The 19,836-nt window shown below is 56.8% G+C and overlaps 1 protein-coding gene across 2 annotated transcripts in view; it reads left to right on the forward strand.

The window, feature by feature from the left end:
- Positions 1–19,836, forward strand: part of CUX2 (cut like homeobox 2) — a 236,497-nt gene that overhangs the window by 164,079 nt on the left and 52,582 nt on the right. For both annotated transcript variants that reach the window (XM_046640742.1, XM_046640743.1), the window contains exon 4: positions 19,648–19,726. In XM_046640742.1, coding sequence (XP_046496698.1) covers positions 19,648–19,726 — 79 coding nt within the window. The remainder of the gene's footprint in view (positions 1–19,647; positions 19,727–19,836) is intronic.

Raw genomic sequence — 19,836 nt, forward strand, 5'->3', positions numbered from 1 at the left:
GCCCTGAGCTAACATCTGCTGCCAATCCTCCTCTTTTTGCTGAGGAAGGCTGGCCCTGAGCTAACATCTGTGCCCATCTTTCTCTACTTTATACGTGGGACGCCTACCACAGCATGGCTGCCAAGCAGTGCCATGTCCGCACCCGGGATCCGAACCGGCAAACCCCGGGCCTCCGAAGTGGAACATGTGCACTTAACTGCTGCACCACCGGGCCGGCCCCTGACCATTATTTATTAAGCGCCTACTCTGCTTACGCCCTGAGGATACAGCAATGAACAAGAACCGCCCGGCCCCAACTTTTATATATGTATGTACAGGAATCCCACTCAGCTTCAGAAAGGCGGCTCTGTTTACAGGTGCAGACGCTGAGGCCCAGAGATGCTGAGACGCTGAGCAAGGTCACACAGCCAGTTCGCAGGGGACACCTTCATTCCAGGCCTTGCGGGCTTCCTGCTCCACCCCAAGTCCACGGGGTGGGGACACTTGGCAATTTAACCAGTCAATTATAATAATATTTTCCTCTTGGAATGTTTAAAAGAAAAAAAAAAGTTTCCTTGCTAAGGTATAATCATGGCTCAGAGGCCAAGCTGACATTAGTTATTAATTAGGCCATTATGCATTCCCCAGTGATAATTGCTTTGCTGTGGAGTCACTGAGCATGAAACAGACCGGGCACAGAGACGCAATCTATCAATCTGAGGAGTCGCAGCCCCGCGCCTTCTCTCACCTTGAGTCCGTGTATGCGGATCGGGGACAAAAAGAAATTAATGGCTTGTCGATAGGCGGTGGGAGCCGGACCCTGGCGGCCTGGTGCAGGGGCGCGGCAAGGGAAGTCTGTCTGTGGAGTGGCTGTTGCTCTGAGCCCCCAGCGGCCGGGTCCGCTCGCCTCCTCCCTGTCCCCCTGGGGTTCAGCAGGAGCGAGAGAGGCCTAACCTGCGTCCCTCGCCCGCCTGCCGCTCTGCAGACACAGGGTGGGGACCGACCATGGGCTGCTGGTGCCAGGAGCAGCGGTGCACCCCGTCGTGTTCTCTCCGCCCGGGTTCTGTCCCTGGCCTTGGTGGGGAGGGGAGGAGACCCCACCCTGCTTACACTAGAAACGCATCTTAAGAGGACACTTGGGGTGCAGAAACAAAAATCCACGCCAGCTCGCCACGTGGACAGGACTCAGGATCACGGCATCAGCCTTGACCGTGCTGCTGGGCATCTCCCGCTACTGGTGCTCCGCGTGCCGTTCGTACCTGAGCTGACCTGTGAGGGAAGCACTGGGGGGCTCCCCACACTACAGGGGAAGAAACCGAGGCTCATCGAGGTGAGGCCGCCTTCCCGGGTCCCAGAGCTGGAGGGGCAGCTGAGATTTGAACCCAGCGCTCTGCAGAGACCGCGTGAGGGGCCGGAGAGATCGCGCTGGGCTTCCAGCGGGAGGGACAAGGAAGCAGGAGAGCCCAGAAGCAAGAGGCTGCTCCCCCTGGAAGGGGCCAGGCCCCACGTGGTGGAGGGAAGGTGGCCCCACAAGAACCGTCTCAGCCCCCACGTTCACCCCACTGTCCCTGAAGATGGTCACCCAGACACGTTGGAATCCACCACTCTCACCTTCAGCCCCTGGGACACAGGGATCTCTAGCCCAGCTCAGGGCAGGTGTGGCCCCTGTACAATCAGCCGGCCACAGGCGGACGGCTCCTGCAGGTGGCAGCCACTGTGGCCCGTCGCAGGGGGACAGGCAGACCCACGGCCCCGCAGCCCGGCCTTCAGCCTCTCCCGGCCCCCCGCTGTCCTGTCCATTGACCCCGCGGTCCCCCCTCCCTCCCAGCTCACCCTCCTTGGCCACTTCCTATCCCGGAGCTCCTGCTGGGGTCCCGCAGACACGCGGTTTTCCCCCAGAGGAGTGAGAGTGATTCTCAGCGATCAGAGTGCATCAGGCCCCGGGAAGCCCTGACGGGGCGCACAGTCCGCCAGCCCCGTCGGCGTGGGCTGCTTCCCGGCCTTGCCCACTGGAGCTGGGCTCGGAGGCCATCCTGGTTTATCGCCCCACGGGCTGTGTCCACACCAAGACCTCACGTGCCGCCAGGTCCTCTGTGTGTGTGGTCCTCTGTGGAGCGGAGTCACAATCAGCGAGCCCTGACCCGGTGGTTGAGGTTATTTTCAACCCAAATGAGGTGGCGGCCAAGACTAGACGAAGCCCCCACCTTGGTGCAGCCCCGCGGTCCCTCCAAGCCGCGATCCGGTCTCCGGCCAGGCCTCGAGGGGCAGGGGGAGCAGTCGGCCGCTTCTGCGGCGCTGGGGTGGCTCGCCTCCCTGGCCCCTTCAAGTCGAGCCGTCCGCTGCAGCGTTTCTGACGCTGGAGGAAGCTCTGCTGGGCGACGTCCGGGGAAGGCCCTCTCGGGGGCCGCGTCCTGATCGTGTGACCGAGGACTGAGATGTCTCTGTTCTCAATGTCCCTCTTTCGAGGATCAGGGCAGGGACACCCTGACGTTTTGAAAAGCAGTGAGAAAACCGTGTTCTCCCATCAGTATTCCCTTCGCTGGATGGGGGCAGGCACAATCCTTCATCATTTCTGCACATATTTGTTGGGCTTCTGCTCCCTGCCAGATGCTGTTCCCTGCAGTGAACAGAACACCCTAACGGGTGACGAATGGAGGACAGATTGCTGTGCTGGAGGGTCTGCTCAGCTCCCTTCCTGCCTTGTCCCCTTTACTCCCGGCCTCCTGCAGTGGCTCTTACCCCACGTCACAGGGCAGGAGACTGGGACCGGGAAAGGGGCAGTGGCTCGCACTGGTCACGGCAGCGGGGAGGCCATGTGGCCGAGTCCGGTCCATAGCCTCTAGACCGGGCGCCACGCCCGTCCATGTCCATCCTGTCCGTGGCTGTGCGCACGCGGTGGGGGCAGAGCTGAGGGGCTGTGACACAGGCCTGGCGGCTGGAAATATCGACTCTCTGGCCCTTCCAGACGAGGTTTGCTGCCTGCTGTTCTGGATTAGGCTGTAAACTTTGGGCGGTCAAATTGGACCCAGGATGTGTGTCTCCCTGTAATCATTTCTCTCCCTCCTTCTTCCTTCCTTCCTGTCTCTCTTTTTCTTTCATTCGCCCTCCCTGCCTCCCTCCCTCCCTCCCTTACCTTTCTTTCTTTTACTCTTTATTGTGGAAAAATTCAAACACACAAAAGTAAAGAGAATAAAAGAATGAGTCACATGGACCCAGTTTCAACAATTTCTCGCTCCTAGCCGCTTCCCTCTCGGATCCCTGGATTATTTTGAAGCAAATCCAAGTCATTTTATCTTTTCACCTGTAAATATTTGAGTGTGTATCTCTAAAAAAAATAAGCAATGTCTTTTCAAACATAACCACAAGATCACCTTACCCCGCATTTTCCTTAGCAGCAGTGTCTCGATGTCGTCAGACACCCAGGCAGGGCGTCGGCGCCCCAGCAGCTCCTTGCTTGTTGATCGGTTTTGATTGAAATCAGGGCTCACACAAGCCCCACACGCTGGGGTTGGGTGATGTGTCTTTTCAGTCGGCACCCACCGTCCCGTTTGGCCCTGGATGCAGGGGCCCCTGGGATGCAGACTTTGGGTTCTAAAGCTCAGAAGGTCTTGAGGTGCCGGACTTCCCATGCTAAAGCCAGGAGGGTCCCCAGCAAACCGGGACGAGTTGATTAGGCTCCTTCGGATCCGTCTTCTAGTTTGTAAGCTCCCTCCATCCGTGTGTGTGAGATTTATAGGCGGCAGTAACTGCACTGTCCCCAAAGGCTCCCCCCAGTCACAGCTCACTGCCCTGGAGCCGACCCCGGTCTCAAGCTCGGCCAGTGACGTCTGTTATCCCAGGAGTTTGGGTTTTTGGGTTGAGGAAGCCAAGAAAGCAAGCCTCGAGAGAGGGCAGGACGTGGGACCTCGCTGCTTACAGCCGAAGCACCCTCTTGTTCTGGGCTGGTCTGGTCCCTCGTCCCTCCCTCGGGGACGCCCCTCCTTGTTGCAGCTTGGCTTCAAATCCCGCTCCCCCAGGAGCCGTGGGACCTTGGGCGACTCACCTCACCTCTAGCGGGGATCTCGCCGATCGCGTCCCCTGGTGCAATGTAGCTCGTTCCTCCGTCCCCCGTGTTCGCCAGCTCGGGCACTGGGTCTAGAGGCTCGATCGCGCTCAGGTCAGTGCTTTTGGCAAGTCTGCTCACAGGTGGCACTGGGCCGTCCATCACCAGGTACCTGATGTCCGTCCCAGTCAATCCCAAGTGCGAGGTGGGGGCAGCTGGAGGCCGGGACGAGCTTGATCAGTGACAAGCTGCGTGTGGCCGCAGGGGACGCCTGAACCCCTCCCCCAGCCCGTCAGGAAGCCTCAGTCGGGGTCCTCTGATAGTGGACATTCACCGTTAACAGTGCAAGGAGATCCCATAGGCGTGCGAGGTCATTAGGTCACTTCCACGAGTCCCCTCACACGTTTCCACGTTTCCCACCGAACGTCCACACCTGCGTCCTTTGCTGCCGTCCCAGCTCTCAGCCGGAGGATGGGGTTGTTGTGGGGGCTTCGCAGGGGCTGCGGTCTTTGAGGAACAGCACAGGAAATGGGCTCCCCATCCGCGCCCCTCCCGTGGCGACTGGGAGCCCCCGCCACCTGCAGACCAGGGGAGATGCAGCAGCGTCTGCAGTGCCGACCTCAGGAGAACTGGTTCCCATGTTTTTCCCCTATAAATCATGTCGTTTCCAAGCTTTGTCACATGGGGCGGCGGGAGTGAGGAGGGGAACAGGAAAATTGCTTCCATTCAGTTGATGCTCTTAGTGCTGCTGGCAAAGCAAGACCGAGGGGAAAAGTGGAGACCATTTGAACTAAAAGGTTCGCCCTGACGTTTTGTGTCAGGTGCTGGGCAGGGTTGGAGCAGAGGAAAAGAAGCTGGTTGTCCCCTCCCTGGGTGCCTTCTGCTTGTGTCCGGTACCTGGGGTCCCAGAAAGGCAGGGGGAAAGTTAGGGGCATCCCCAAGACAGGGGTGCAAGCTCAGATTCCCACAGGGGCCGGACAGATAAGCTCTATGAGCGACACAGGCACGGGCGAGACAATAGGGTTGAGTGGGGACTGAGGCAAGCTGGGACTCTGCGTGCCTCCTAAGGAGCGGCCTCTGCCCAGCTCAGGTGGGATACTGCAGTCTGATGTTGCAGCGCACTGCAGGGGCTGAGAGCACAAACTTCGAAGCCAGGCTGCCTGTCTCTAATCCCTGCTCTGCCCGCTCTCCTAGCTGTGTGTCCTTGAGCAAGTCTCTTGGCCTCTCTGTGCCTTCGTTTTCTCCTCTGGGCAGCAGAGATGACAACTGCACCCACCAGCTGCGTGCTGGAGAGGGTCATACAGCGAGCTCCATGGTCAGTGACCTTGGAGCTTGAAATTCACCATGGTGGGCGTATTTACACCATGGAAATTGGCGAATACTATCAATCAGAACCTTTCTCTTCTCACCAGATAACTAGTTAACCTGTTACCAGCACATCACTGCACCCACCTCATAGGGCTTTATGAGGCTTTTAGACTTAGTTTATGTAGAGCACTTATCACAGTGCGCGGCAAGCTTTAAACACTCCATGAGTACTCACTCTTGTCACTGTTTTTGTTGTGGATGCTCTTGTCATGCAGGAATGTGAGCCCACTGTGGCCACATTTTCTAATTTTCCCACAGAAGCTGGAAATCTCGATTTTTATGTCAAATCTCCTGACTTTTAAATGTTGGCTAAAAATGAAACCCCCCCTTTTTTTTTTTTGCTGAGGAAGATTGGCCCTGAGCTAACATCTGCACCATTCTCCCTCTATTTTATGTGTGGGACGCTGCCACAGCATGGCTGCTAACAGAGCAGTGTAGGTCTGCGCCCAGGAATTGAACCTGGGTCGCCAAAGTGGAGCACACGGAACTTAACTGCTAGGCCACTGGGGCCAGCCCTGAAAATGAACATTATTTAAACCTGAACAAAACCAAATGCCTGTGGGGACTGGACCCTGGGCCCCACGTTTGCCGCTTTGGGCTCAGAGGGAGGCTGAGGAGTGGCGTCTGCCTCCTCCAGGCCTCTCCCCTCTCCCTTCCTGGCCCACACCACCCCCCACCCTCCCCGGCTGATCCCAGTCTGCTTGTCCTCGGAGGGCAAGGATGCAGTGGCCTCGGAGCCCTGGGCAGCGAGAGCGCCGAGGCCAGGCCAGCCCGGGGGCTGCAGGTGTCCTTGGGCCTGGCGCACAGACCCCTGGACCGCCCTGCGCCTCAGAGGGCACTTGTTGCCCGGGTGGGTGGGGGCTGGGCTGAGTTTGTGCTTGGCATCACTGACCCTCTGCCGCACTCCGGCGGGGTGGCTCCAGCCCTCGTACTCCCCCTCGCTTCCACCTTGCGCTCCCCCTGGTTAGCACCAACTCCTGACACCCGCGGAACCCTCCGCCAGAAATTCCAGGAACCGCCTGCTGCGCCTTGGCTAGCCTCACCCCGTGCTGGACTGAACGGTGAACGACGCATGTCTGCTAACTGCTGATGTCTTCACGCCCAGCTGGGTCTTGGTGTCTCTGTTCTCTAGGTGGAGAAACTGAGGCACAGAGAGGACGAGGAAGGGTGTTGGTTCGTTGTTTCAGTCATCCACCCCCAGCACGTTCAGGGAGTGCTGGCCGCCCCCTGACTGGATCCCCCGGCGGCCCCCACGTCATTGCACCTTTCCAGCTGAGGAGGTGCCAGCCCTGCTGGGTCTCTTCCACTCTGCCTACGACTTTCTCTCCTCTCAGGAAGGTGCGGAATCTTCCGGATGCTCCACATGGCCCCTTTCCTCTGCGCCCAGGTGGACTCGAGTGGGGGGGCGCACCTGTCCCGTGTTCAGGGTGGAGGGCCCACACGGACATCCTATTGCGTGTTGGAAGAGGCAGTTTGCCAGCCGCGTGGGGCTGCCTGGGAGCGAAAAGTAGGACTGTCCTCCGTCATTCCTGTTCATCCGCCTGCGAAGTCGCTGTTCGAAGGGTCGGGGTCGGGGGCTGAGGGGGCTCAGGAAGAACGTGGGGAAGGGGTGTCAGCCTAGGGCAGAGGGAAGGCGCTTGTGCTCATGGGTCGGGACAGGCCCACACCTGGACTGCAGGTGCACGGACGCCTGGGGCGAGCCGCCAACCCCGGCCTGTCCCCACAGGGGGTGCTCCGGGCCGCAGGTGTCGGTGGAAACGTGGGCCAGGGTGGCCAGATCCTCTGATTTTCTGAGAGAAGCCAGCAATTTGGATCTCTCCTGGTCTTTAAATGCTGGCTCGATACGTATGCACATATTTTCGTGCTCACAGTGCTTTCTGGAGGTGTAATTTACATGCGGTGAAATGCACATCCCTAAGTGTGCAACTTGCTGAATTTTGATGCCTCAAATATTTTTAAAACACTGGAAGGTCCAAGAAAATATGTCCATGAGTGCATCTGGCCCTGGACCCATTGTTCAGGACCGCTAGTCTGATGTGCCCTGTGACACGCATGAGCCAGGTGGGACGCTCATCCACGACAGGATCCGTGGGGAAGGGGACAGGCTTCTGGCGAGAACCCAGTGATAATCCCACTGCTCTCACAGCTAAGGGTTTGAATTCTAGCTCTGACATTTGCTGTGTGACTTCGGGCAAGTTACTTCACCTCTCTGATGTCATGTTCTCCCCACTTGTGAAATGGGGAAGATAATCCTAGTGACCTCATAGGGCCGTTGTGTAGATTCAATGAGTTCAGTGTGATCACGCGTAGAGCAGTATCTGGCACATAGTCAGTGTTTTATATGTGTTCACTACTGTCCTTTTTTTTTTTTAAATTAATAGACTTTATTTTTTAGAGCAGTTCTAGGTTTGGGGAGAATTTGAGCAGAAACTGTAGAGCTCCCAAGTGCTCCCTCCCTCCCCTCCCCGTTTCCCCTCTTACTCGAGTCTTGCACTAATGTGGTGCATTTGTTAAAATTGATGCACCCGCATTGCTACGTTGTCGTTAACTGGGGTCCGTCGTTCCCGTGCAGGGTCTCTCTTTCTGTCGTACATTCTGTGGGTTTTGACAAATGCATAGTGTGTGTCCGCCATCACAGTGTCATCCAGAATCGTGTCACCGTTGGTTTAAAGCAGAAGTCCTTCTGGTCCTCACCGCTCCTGCAGAGCGGAGACGGGCTGGAGCCCGTGGGTAACTTCCGATGGGCTGGCGGGAGCCCCGTTCCTTGCTCCCCACTCAGGAAAGCCCAGCATCTTAGGCATGAGAAGGGGACGTTTAGGGGTAAATCTGAGTCTGTTCTAAACGAAAGCTATTCTCCTACTTCAGGTAGTGGGGGCGGGGGGGGGGCCGCACAAGTTCCAGCCCCAGACTCCTTGCCGCAAAGCTGACTGTGAATCCAAAGACCCCTGTTCACGCCCCACCTCGGCCCTTCTTGTGTGACCTGCAGCCGCCATATCAGCCTCTCTGGGCCTCTCAGACAGGAACCCTCCTCCTTGCCCAGGGCCACCCCTGGGAGCGTGTGGAAGCTCAGCCGTGTTAATTCCGGTGAAGAGTCTTTGTGAATTATAAAAAGCTCCAGATTAAAATTGGAAGGTATTAGGATCCTAATCAGTTATGCAGGAAACAGAGCTGTGGGCGAAGCGGGCCTGGCCTTCAGAGACCGAGTCTCGGGAAGCCGGTTGTGGGGCCTCCGTGGCGATCGTCCGTGGCCTGTCCCTCCGGGACGAGTGGACAGAAAGTCAGACCCACAGCTGGAGCCCACCTCTGGCTGGAACAGCAAGGACCGAGCTGGGCACCGCTCCTGGTTGTTCACAGCCTGCCGGCCGGATCCACACAGACACATTCAAAGTACCAGCAGCTCCTAAGGAGAAATCGGACGCTGCCCGTGCCGTGAGATCGACTCTCAACCGTCCACTGTCACGCACTGGCCAACCCCCTGCCCACCTTGCGCGCGGCCTCGATGGCTTTTGGGCTCATGACATGAGCAGAGAGTTGATTTTCTTAAACACCCAGAGCAGCATTTACGTGAACGGCACTAAAGAAAGCGGCCTGCGCCTTTCATGTCGGGCACCCTCGGAAGCGAGGGGAGATCGTGTATCCGCCGCTGAAGCAGCCCTGACTGGTACAGTTTTAACAATAGAAAGACGATTTTCGAGCTTCGGCGCCTGGACGCCGGAAGGGGAGCAGGCCGCGTGCTCAGGTGGCTGGTGATACACACGGGGGCTTGCCTCCGTTTTGAGTGACAAGCAATTTAAACGCCGTCTTATGTGGAGGCCTGCACATTCTTCTCCCCGGAAGAGAGAGCACGAGAGGAAAAGGGAAAAAAAGAGGAAAAAGCCTGCCTTTTCAACCCAGAGATGATATGAGTTGCCACCGAGCGGAGGTGAGAAGCTCGAGCTTCCATTTGATAATTATAAAATCGGTAGTTTGTGATGGGCCGTAATTGATGATTATACTGTCGCTAATAGCAGGCCTGCCAGCCTGCGTGTGGGGACATCTCCGTTTCACGCCGCCGCCAAGCCGTGAAAGCCAGCCCGGCGTGGGGCGCCACTCACGAGCTCTCAGGGAGCTGACACAAACGCGTGTGGGGCCCGTATTGTGTTGGATAAAAAGTGTTCGTCGATGCCGACATTTGGAAACACTTTGCTCCGTGCCTTGTTTTTAGCCTGGGAATAATTACAAATGTTAGAATGAAATTGCAGGTGTTTCTCTCCCCGCCTCGTGCTCCCCCAGCAGACGCATCTCGCGGTCCGAGCCCGGCTGGGTTTCCGAGGCCTTGTCCTCCCTTTGTCAACGTCCCAAGGGCGGGTTGAGGGGCAGGAGGGTGTCTGTCTGTCTGTCTACTTGGGGGGATTAATGTCACTGCCCAACTGAGTTAGGGACCTTAAGCCCAGCACCTACATTCACAGAGGGGGAAACTGAGGCTCAGAAAGGAGGCGTGACTTGCCCAAAGGGGAACAGAGACACGAGGCCCCAGCTGACAGCAGGAGCCGGGTGGGCTCACTGCAGGTCCAGCGTTTCCCGTTTCCTGCTGTTGGCCTCCCAAGACCGGTGCCGGGACCTCTGGGGCAGACCCGGGTCTCTGCCCCTCCCCGCTGGGTCAGTCGGTCAGTCAGGAGACCTCCACCGAGCCTTCCAGGGTGGTGTGGGCCCCGGGAGGGTGTCCTTCTCCGTCACCCCTTCTGACTCGGGGTTTTGTTTGAGCTCGTGGTTCGGGAGGGTTTGCTCAGAGAGCCTCCTCGATTCCGTCCTCTCTCGCCCATCCACTTGCTGGCGTTGGGGCAGTGGCCGCCCCTGACCCGTCCTGGGCTGGCCTCGGAAGGAGGGAAGATCGCAGCCGTGGCCGTTTCAGGATCATCTCGTCCTTCATGCCCCAAACCGTGGGGTGTCCTTGACCCCCGTCTTTTCTCACCCCCTCCCCACAGCCACTCTGCGTCCCCCAGGAGCAAACCCTGGGGCTCGAATTCAGCACGGACCCAGAACCGGAGCACTTCTCCCGACCCCCGCTGCCACCACCCTGCTCTGAGCTGCCCGCCCTGCTCGCTTGGACTATGGCAGTGGCCACCTCCCTGGTCTCCCTCCCCCCACCCCCGGCCCTGGCCATTCTCCACACCATGGCCAGAGGGATCCTGTTAAAGTGTAAGTTGCATCATGACCCTCCTCTGCTCAGAAGCCTCAAGGGGCCCTCATCCCCCTCGGAGAGAAAGTCCAAGTCTTCACAGAGGCCTCCAGGTCCCTCCCCTGCGCTTTGCCTCCTGACCTCCTCTCCTCCTCTGCCCCTTCACTCACCTCCTCCCACTACACTGGCCTCTTTGCTGTTACTCAAACAAGCCAAACACACTTCTGCCCCAGGGCCTTTGCACCTGCTAGTCTCGCTGCCTGGAATACTCTTCCCCCAGATCTTCACACTACTCACTGCCTCCCTTCTGCAAGTCTGCTCGACTGTCCTCTTCTCCCGAGGCCTCCTCTGGTCCTGATAGGCAGCAGACACCCTGCCCCCAGACTCCCAACCCCCTCGCTGCTTTCTGTTCCTCCTTGCACTTGATCCCTTTCTCACTTTCTGTACCATGATGTGTGTCATTGCCCACCTCTGCCTTTAGAGTGTCAGCCCCACGAGGGTTCAGATTTGGGTCCATCTTGCCTGGTGCCAAATGCCAGGTGCCTGGAACAGCCCCATCTTGAGGAGATGCTCATTAATACCTGCTGGGAAAGTAAATTTCTTGGACATCTGTGATGGGTCAGGCCCTTTGCGTACATTATCTTATTTCATTTAAAAAGGCCGGTGCCTGCCCCCTGGGTGCTCGCAGTCTGGTTGGGGAAATGGAACAGCATCCAGACAAAAAGTCAGCCTTGGTGCGGGCCGGCCGTCATCAGATGCTGACTGACAGGTGAGCCTGGTGCTCAGTGGAGTTCGGGACGGCCGTGTGGACCGAGCTTACAGCATCCCTTAAACAGAGCACAGGCACCAATAGGGGTGCCCAGGGCTTTTCCAGATCTCGCTAAGGAGGGACGCCACATCCCCTGGTCTTCTCCTGCTGTGCAGTCCACCCGACACACAGATGGTGACGCTCGTTCTTCGGGAGACATCTACTGAACGCTGACTGTATGCGCGGCTGTGCGAAGGGGACGTGCAGGGAACAGACAAACCCACCCTCCCCTGCCGGGGCTCAGACCGAAGAGCTGACGAGACCCAGAAAGAGAAGGCTTCTGGAGCAGACAGGCCTGGGAGTGACGCCCGGGAAGGGTGGCTGCGTGCCTCACCCCCCCGGTGCGTCCCGTGGGAACTGGCGGGGGGACAAGTGTGGCCTGCCGGGAGGGGGCTGGCTTCCAGAATCCCAGACCTCTGCTGTCAGACAGCTGCTTTCCCCCTTTGGCGTCTGTCACAGAGTCCCTATTAACACAACCCTTGGTCACTCCTCTTGGTAGAAGGGCCCCCAGCCCTCCGGCTCCTCCTGCTCCCTGCAAAGCAGAATTTTAGTCCCTGAGAAGGGAAACTGGATGGCTGCTCTAGGCTGGGTTGCTTTTTAATCTCTTCGTGCCTCAGTTTCCTCATCTGTAAAATGGGGGTGACCATAGAGCCCACTTGTTCTGGTCAGCTCAGGCTGCCGTCACAGAACACCACAGACCACGCAGCTTATACAGCAGAATTGTGTTTTCTGACGGTTCCTGAGGCTGGAAGTCCGAGCTCAGGGTGCTGGCAGGGTCGGCTTCGGTGAGCGCTCCCCTCGGCTTGTGGGCGGCGCCCCTCACCGCGTCCCTCTGTGCGCCTGCGTCCCTGTGCCTCTTCTTCTCCTTGTAAGGCCACCGTCCTCTCGGATCAGGGCCCCGCCCTCATGGCCTCATTGAACCTTAATGACCTCCCTGAAGGCCGGTCTCCGAGTGCAGTCACAGTGCAGTCAGGGCTGCAGCATGTGGCTCTGGGGGACACGATTCAGTGCGTGGATCAAGTGGGTTAATGCACATAAAGCACTCAGCACACATTTGGGGGCCTGGGGACTGGTGCCCTGGGACATGCACATAGTGGGTGCTCAACGAACAGCCCTGCCGCTGCTGCGGGAACCGAGTCCCTGCCCGTGCCGTCACGGCGCAGGTGGAGGCGTTGGGGCGTCCGGGGGAGTCTAGACGCTGGACCTGCGGCCCCGGAAGAGGGGGCCTCAGAGCCTCGAATCTGACCTCGTGGCTGGCGCCTGAGGATCCAGAACAGGGACAGGCGGCTAACACATGAGTTCTGCCATGTCTGGTCAGGATCCAGAACTGTCTGGGGCTGGCTCCTGAGCTGCCAGGACGAGGCCTCTCTGGGACCCCAGGCGACGCTCCAGGGAATGCCCCCGAGGCCTCCGGGCCCAGAGGGGGTCTCCGCCTTCTGCCCACCTGGCCGGGAGCCCGGCTCCACAACAGCTAAAAAACGGGAGTCAAACTCTTGTTTCGTACTGAAGCCCCGACATTAAATTGGACTTGTCACTCACTCGGCCACATCAGTGATTGATGGCAGCGAGAGCATCAGCGCTCACCTGGACACCGGCCCAGAAAGCACACCGTGGCGGGGGTCAGATCCTGCGCGGGACGGGGTGCCTGGCTCCTCCAGCTCCTTAAGACGTTCCAGCTCCTTCCGCAAGCCGCCCGCCAGAGTCAGTCCCAGGTCGGGGTTAGAAGCCTGGCTTTGAGGTCCAGCTAAGCTGCTCCGATCCCCGCTCCCACACGGGTGGCCTTCACCCTTCTGTGCCTCGATATCCTCTTCTGTTAAATGGGCACTAACACCCTGTCCCACGCAGAATTGTGAGGAATAAGTGAGTTAGTATGTGTCCAACACTTAGCACAGTGCCTGACACAGAGTCAGTGCTCAGTAGTCACTGTTATTATTAATAATAATAATATCAAGTCAGCCAAACAATGTAAATGTCATCCCAGGGATCGCTCATGTAGACTCTGACCCAGGCACTGCACTGGCTCAGACCCACTCTGACCCACTCCCTTCACTCTGAGCCCTGTTCCACGCGGCCCTCAGGTCTCTGCTCCCGCAGCCTCCGCGAGCCCCTCACCCATAACCCGCACTCTGTGCCCCGTTCCTCTCTGGCTCTCCCCTCATTCTTCTGGCCCCTCTCCGCACCCCACCTGCCCCCGAGATCTGCACACCGGAGGCAGAACCAGGCCTCGGAGGCATGGGAGGCCCCCGCCGTCCTGGGCTGCCTGCTTCCCCCCCACCCCAGACCTCCTTCCTCCCGTCGCCTCCTCAGAGGTGCCCATTCTCAGGCCCTCTGAGGGCCACCTCCTCTCAAATCCCCATCAGTCTCCGGTTTCTCCCAGAACTCCTGCCGCATCAGATGCCCCCAGCCCGTCGCCCAGAACCCCCATGCCCCAGCCTCCCGGAGCCCAGGACAGTGGCAGAGGGAAGCTGTTCTCGAACTGTGTTCCACAGAACCCTCGTTTCAGGTTTATCCTCTGAAGAAAGACGTTCCATAGTCACGCGCACTGGGAAACCCTGGGCTGAGCTGAGGTGAGGAGCACTTTTTCCTGCAGCTCTTGCCAGGGCGTCCAGCGTGCTGGTACGTTTGGTACATGCTCACGGAGGAAGCAGGCGTGTGCAGGCCTGACCACAGGTCCCCCGTCGCACGCCTGGGGCTGAGCACACTTTGAGAAGCGCTGGTCTCTGGGCGCACGTCTGGGCCGTGGAAGGGGGGGTTCTGAGTGTGGATACCCGCTCTGCCGCTAAGCAGCTCTCTCCTCTTGGCCAAGGGGCTCGGCCACCCTGACCCTCAGTTTCTTCCTCTGCGGGATGGGGCAGTGACGCGGGTGGGGCTCTGGTCTTAGACGCGTTGGGGGAGATTTCAAAGATACGGCCCTGAGCGCAGAACAAGGCTGCCGCTTCCGGAAGCTCTGCCCTCGGTAATGAGCTTGGCGCAGAGCATCCTCGACAGCCAGGAGCTCTCGTCACCGGTCGCTCAGACGGCCTGCGGATGCTCAGCCGCGAGGGCCCCAGACTGGCCGTTTTAACCGTCGACAGACAAGAGCTGGGCAGCAGGAGCAGACTTCCGCCTCGCTTCTCGTGGAATCAGCTCTGCGCCTGGCATTTTCATCCTCGGGGGACCACACACCTTTCACCCCGCCTTACAGCGGGCGGTGCGAACGCCACGTGCTCCGTCAGACGCTGAGCTATTTCTGATGCAACCTTCTTGGTGTCTGTGGCTGGCGGCCGCCTCCTCCTCCACCTCCTCCTCCTCTCCCTCCTCCTCCTCCACCTCCTCCTCCTCCCCCTCCCCCTTGCCCAGATGGCCTTCCAAGATCTGCCTGTCACAAGCCAAATCTGTCATTCTGGACACTTTTCTCCCGCAGTCATGCGGGCCCCGCCATGCGGCAGAAACACGTGCCTTTCATTTCTGCCGAGCTCACCTGTTCTGGGCACGTGGTGAGAGCCTTAGCGCTGCAGGCCTTGCAGAGGCCTCCCGTGTGGCGAGCAGGATTTCCTGCCGTATTGCAAAGCTTGTTGCCGACCTCCACGGGCCGCGTTGCTCCGTGTTAGCTCATTTCTCTGGCAGATGGGGCGTAGTCTTCCCACTCGAGGGATGGACACACTGGAGTCAAGAGAGGCTGAAGGACCTTGGGCCCAGCACTGCATCGGGCTCCAACACCATTAGACCTGGCCTTCTAGAAACAGACAGGGTCATCGCTCTAAAACGAGACTGGACGAGGCAGGACACCCAGGCAGCTACCGTCTTCAGGAGTCGCATTTGCCGCGGGAAGCCCTAAATCTGAACTCATTCAAACCGAGGGCCTTTGCAGGTCGGTTTTTGGTCTCTGCTTTTGAAAATATTGCCCAGCTGTGAGATGAACCTCGAAAGCAGAGGTCAGCAAACTTTTTCTCAAAAGGGCCAGAGAGTAAATATTTTCGACTCTGCAGCCACAGCTGTGCAACTCGGCCATTGTAACTGAAAGCAGACACAGACAGTACATAGAAGAATGGCCTGGCTGTGCGCCAAGAAAACTTTATTCACAGAAACAGGTGAAGGGCTAGATTTGGCCCAGGAGCCGTTTGCCACCCTCTGATCGAGACCAGCACTGTCCAGTAGAAATAGAATGCAAGCCATATATGTGATTTAAAATTTTCTAGTAGCTACATTTTAAAAAGTAAAAAGAAACAGGTCAATTTAATTTTAATAATATATTTTATTTAACCCAATATGTCCACAATGTTATCATTTCAACATGTGGTCAATGTGAAAAATTACTGAGCTATTTTATAATTCTTTTTCATCCTGAAGACCTAGAAATCCTATATTTTACACTGACAGCTCGTCTGAATTTGGGATAGTCATGTTTCAAGTGCTCGGTGGCCACGACACTGGACAGCGCAGCTCTGCTGGGGGTGACTGATGTCACAGGGCGACAGTCACACAGATGAAGTATGCACGTGACAAACTGATAAGCACGTGAACAGAAAGTAGAGGGTGCTGTAGGAGGGGAAACCTGAAAGGAATCTTCCAGCACTTGTCCCCACCCCTGCCCAGAGTTCCTCTTCAGAAGTCGATGGGACATTCTGATGCCTTCCCCAAACCCCGGTCACCACACGTGCTCCGCATGGACGGTCGTGAGATGCCGCACTGCACGCTCTGCCCGCTGGTCCTTGGTAATCTCCCTCTAGAGACCACGGGACGGATTGCTGTTGTTGTTCTGGCTTTTCTTGGGCCCCAGGTCAGCAGCCCCTGACGTGGTGCAGCCTAGCTGGCGTCTGAGCCACGTCCACTCTGGCTGCGATGGTTTTTCTCTCCGGGAGAAACGGGCCAGAGTCTAGATTCAGAACAGTAATTTGAAGCCCAGACCTGGTTGAATCCTGTCTGCCATTTACTTCCTGGGTGACCTCGGGCAAGTTGCCTGACCTCATCTGTACGATGGGCGTCGTGACGGCAGCAGCCTTCTGTGATGGCGTGTCCGTGGAGAGGGATGGTCATGAACAGTAAGAGCAGCCGGCACGTGGTCAGTCTGAGTATTGTGTTTATTAGGTAGTATTAGCCCATCAGGGATGCCCCCCAAACTCTGAGTTAATTTCCCCTCCCATTACTCTGAGACCCCAAGGTTTGCATCCCCTCCCCCCGGGTTGTGGCCCCTCTTGGGCGTAGCCGTGTCCCCAGAGGAGGAAACTGTGCCCTGTCCATCTCAGCAAAAATAAAAATCTGCCCGCACCTGGTGATTTTCCCTTTGCCTAGATTCTAGAACGTTCTTTCTGTCCGCCACCATCTTCCCCTTCTCAGGGAGACAATTCCTGATGTTCCACCCACCACCGTGGGTCAGCCTCCCCCGACTTATACCTTCTTGAGCCCCTCGTACTTTTCCCTTGAAGCGTCTAACACTTGTAATGAATGAATTATCTGGGGATCTGCTTTCGCGTGGGTCTCCCCGCTGGACCGTGAGTCCCGTGACGACGGGCCTGAGTCTGCATCCTTCAAGCTGAGTCCTCAGCCCATGGTGCTTGGCACATAGCAGATGCTCAGGGAATGTTTGCTGAGTGAATGAAAGATTGTCCTTCACCGTGGAAGGTGAGAGACCTCGCTGTCCTCAGAGTAACAGCGAGAACTGAAGCGGCCTTTGTAACTGACCTTTTTAAAATCACTTGCTCAACGTCCGCCGTACATTTCTCTCCATCGCTCTTAAATAACGAGTTGAATATGGACCTTGTAAAACCTTCCAGCCGTGCTGTCCAACAGGAATAAATGTGATCCGCAGAAGAACTTTTACATTTTGTGGTATCTCCCTTAAAAAAGGTAAAAAGAAGCAGGTGAAATGAATTTTAATACTAGATTTTATTGAACCAGAATATACTCAACGTTGTCACCTCAACATGCCATCAGTATAAAAACCGCTGGTGGGCTCTCGTGTGCTCTTTTCTTCGGGCCGAGTCTTTGAGATTCGGCACCCTCACACCACGTCCCGATTGGTCCTCGCCACGTTCAGTACTCAGTAGCCGCGTGGGGCTTGTGGCTGCCATGTTGGAAACCTTCGAGGAGCTGCTGTGATTTCCAGATTCCTCTTCCCAGAGTGCACTGCTGTGAGGGGAGGTGGGGGCCTTTCTCAGCTGGTCTTCCTGAGACACCAGAGGTGAGCGGAGCTGCCGTTTATCACCCGGCTCCGGGCAGAGCCTGTCCAGTAACGGGCAAGAAGGAAGGGGTCGGTCATACCAAGAGGGGACGTGTCTATGAGACTTAAGACATGCCAGGAGTTTTGCAAAGGGCTTTCCATGTCTTAACTCACATGATCCTCCCACAACCCTTTGGGGGAGGTTGGCATATTATTATCCCCATTTTACAGATGGGAAAGTAGAGGCACGGGGATTGAAGAGACCTACCTACCCAAGATCACACAGCTAGCTAGTGGTGGCCTGGCTCCCGGGCCTCTGCCTCGGTTGGCCGCCTCTGTGAACAGACTGTCTCAGAATTGGTGCCTGCCATTTCTCCAGGTTGGTGTCACAGGCAGGACCTAGAGTTGGTGGAACCCACTTGGATTTGTTCATTCAACGAATGATGGTGAGCACCTTCTGTGAGACAGCGCGCTCACAGAGCTTATTCCAAGGGGAGGAATCTGTTAACAGACACCCCCTCAGTTGCCATCATTGGGGGTCGTAAGAAAAGCTCAACCCTGAAAGAGGATGATTGACAAGACACTGCCAGCAGATTCGTCATTTGGGAAGTTGGCCCCCCGGGGACAGGTATGTCAGTGCCAGGGAGCGTAAAGCTCATCCTGTCCAAAGGGAGATTCCCAGCCCAGCGTGTCCTCAGGGAGGTGGGGATGGTGGCCTGTGGGTGCCAGGAGCTCACTCCAGCCATCTGTGTGCCGGGGAGGCCCAGGGCTATGCCAAGGGGACTGCCACCAAGAGCCAGGATCAAGGCCTGTGGGGCCAGAGCTCGGCACTCGGAGCCAAGAGCAGAGGGAGGAGATGGTGCTGAGCCCAGATGGGGCTCGCCGGAGCGTGTCTGATGGAGTCTCACTGGCAAAACGACAAATCCACGAGCAAGAGGACAGCACGGGAACAGAGCTCTTCCTGTCATCTGTGTATTCGTCAGTCAAGAGGCATTCATTGAGCGCCTTTGGTATGCCAGGAGCTGTTTCACCTAACTCTGTCACCCTCGATATTTGTTGGAGCTGTTTATATCTTACAAGAGCTTTAAGAATTTCTCCTTAAATTTCAGTGGCGAGAAATATTCCCCAAATGTAAACTGGTGCAGCCACTATAGAAAACAGTATGGAGAGTTCTCAAAAAATTAAAAATAGAAATACCATACGATCCAGCCATCCCACTGCTGGATATTTATCCACGCGAATGTGTGAAGACACATGCACCCCTACGTTCATCGCAGCATCATTCACAACAGCCAAGACTTGGAAGCAACCTAGGTGCCCATCAAGGAACAAATGGATAAAGAAGATGTGGTATATATACACAACGGAATACTACTCAGCCATAAAAAAGATGAAATCCGGCTATCTGTGACAACATGGATGGAGCTTGAGGGTATTGTGCTAAGTGCAGTAAGTCAGAGGGAGAAAGTCAAACACCAGGTGCTGTCAGTCCTACGTGGAAGATAAACACACAGACACAGAGAACAGACTCATGGTTACCAGAGGGGAAGGGGCGGGTGGTGGGCAGAAGGGGTGAAGGGACGCATTTGTATGTGAGGGATGGAAGCTAGACTTTCGGTGACGAACACGATGCAGTCTGTATAGAAGTCACAATAAATGATGCACACCTGAAATTATGATGATGTTATAAACCACCGTGACCTTAGTTAAAGAAAAGGAAAAATATCCGCCAGATGCCAGATGTGTCCCTCTCTCCCCACAGCCTGCGTGGTGTTTGAAGCTCCAGCCTGGCCCTGTTGTAACAGGAGTAACGATACCAGCTGTTCATAAGCTGCTGGTGCCAGGCCTGGGGCTCAGTGCTTAGAGGCAACTCATTCGATCCCCACAGCAGGCCCGGGAGGTAGATTCTGCTATTTACCCCCATTTTACAGATGAGGAAACAGGATCAGAGAGGGCCGGTGACTTGCCCAAGGTTCCCCAGCCGGGCACAGTGGAGCTGAGGTTTGAGCCCGGGCTTCTAACCCCATCCTTTGAACCTTTGTCTCCTCACCCTCTACCCCACTCTCCCACGTTTGCACACGTAGAAAACTGTCAGATTTGCTTGTAGACTCATGCATGTTTACACGTGACCCTTTCTCTTGTTGTCTCCAAAGGTGGTGGCTCTTAGCAAGAGAAGCCAGGAGGCCGAGGCCGCTTTCCTGAGTGTTTACAAGCAGTTAATTGAAGCACCAGGTAAGAAACGCTTGGGATCCATTGACTCATTAATGATCAGAAACTGCCATTACATGGGGCCTCCTCCCAGTGGGACTGGGAGACGGGCCGGGCCCTCCTGGGTGGGGGTG

Source organism: Equus quagga, chromosome 15 (assembly GCF_021613505.1).
Source record: "Equus quagga isolate Etosha38 chromosome 15, UCLA_HA_Equagga_1.0, whole genome shotgun sequence".
NCBI classification, from domain to species: domain Eukaryota; kingdom Metazoa; phylum Chordata; class Mammalia; order Perissodactyla; family Equidae; genus Equus; species Equus quagga.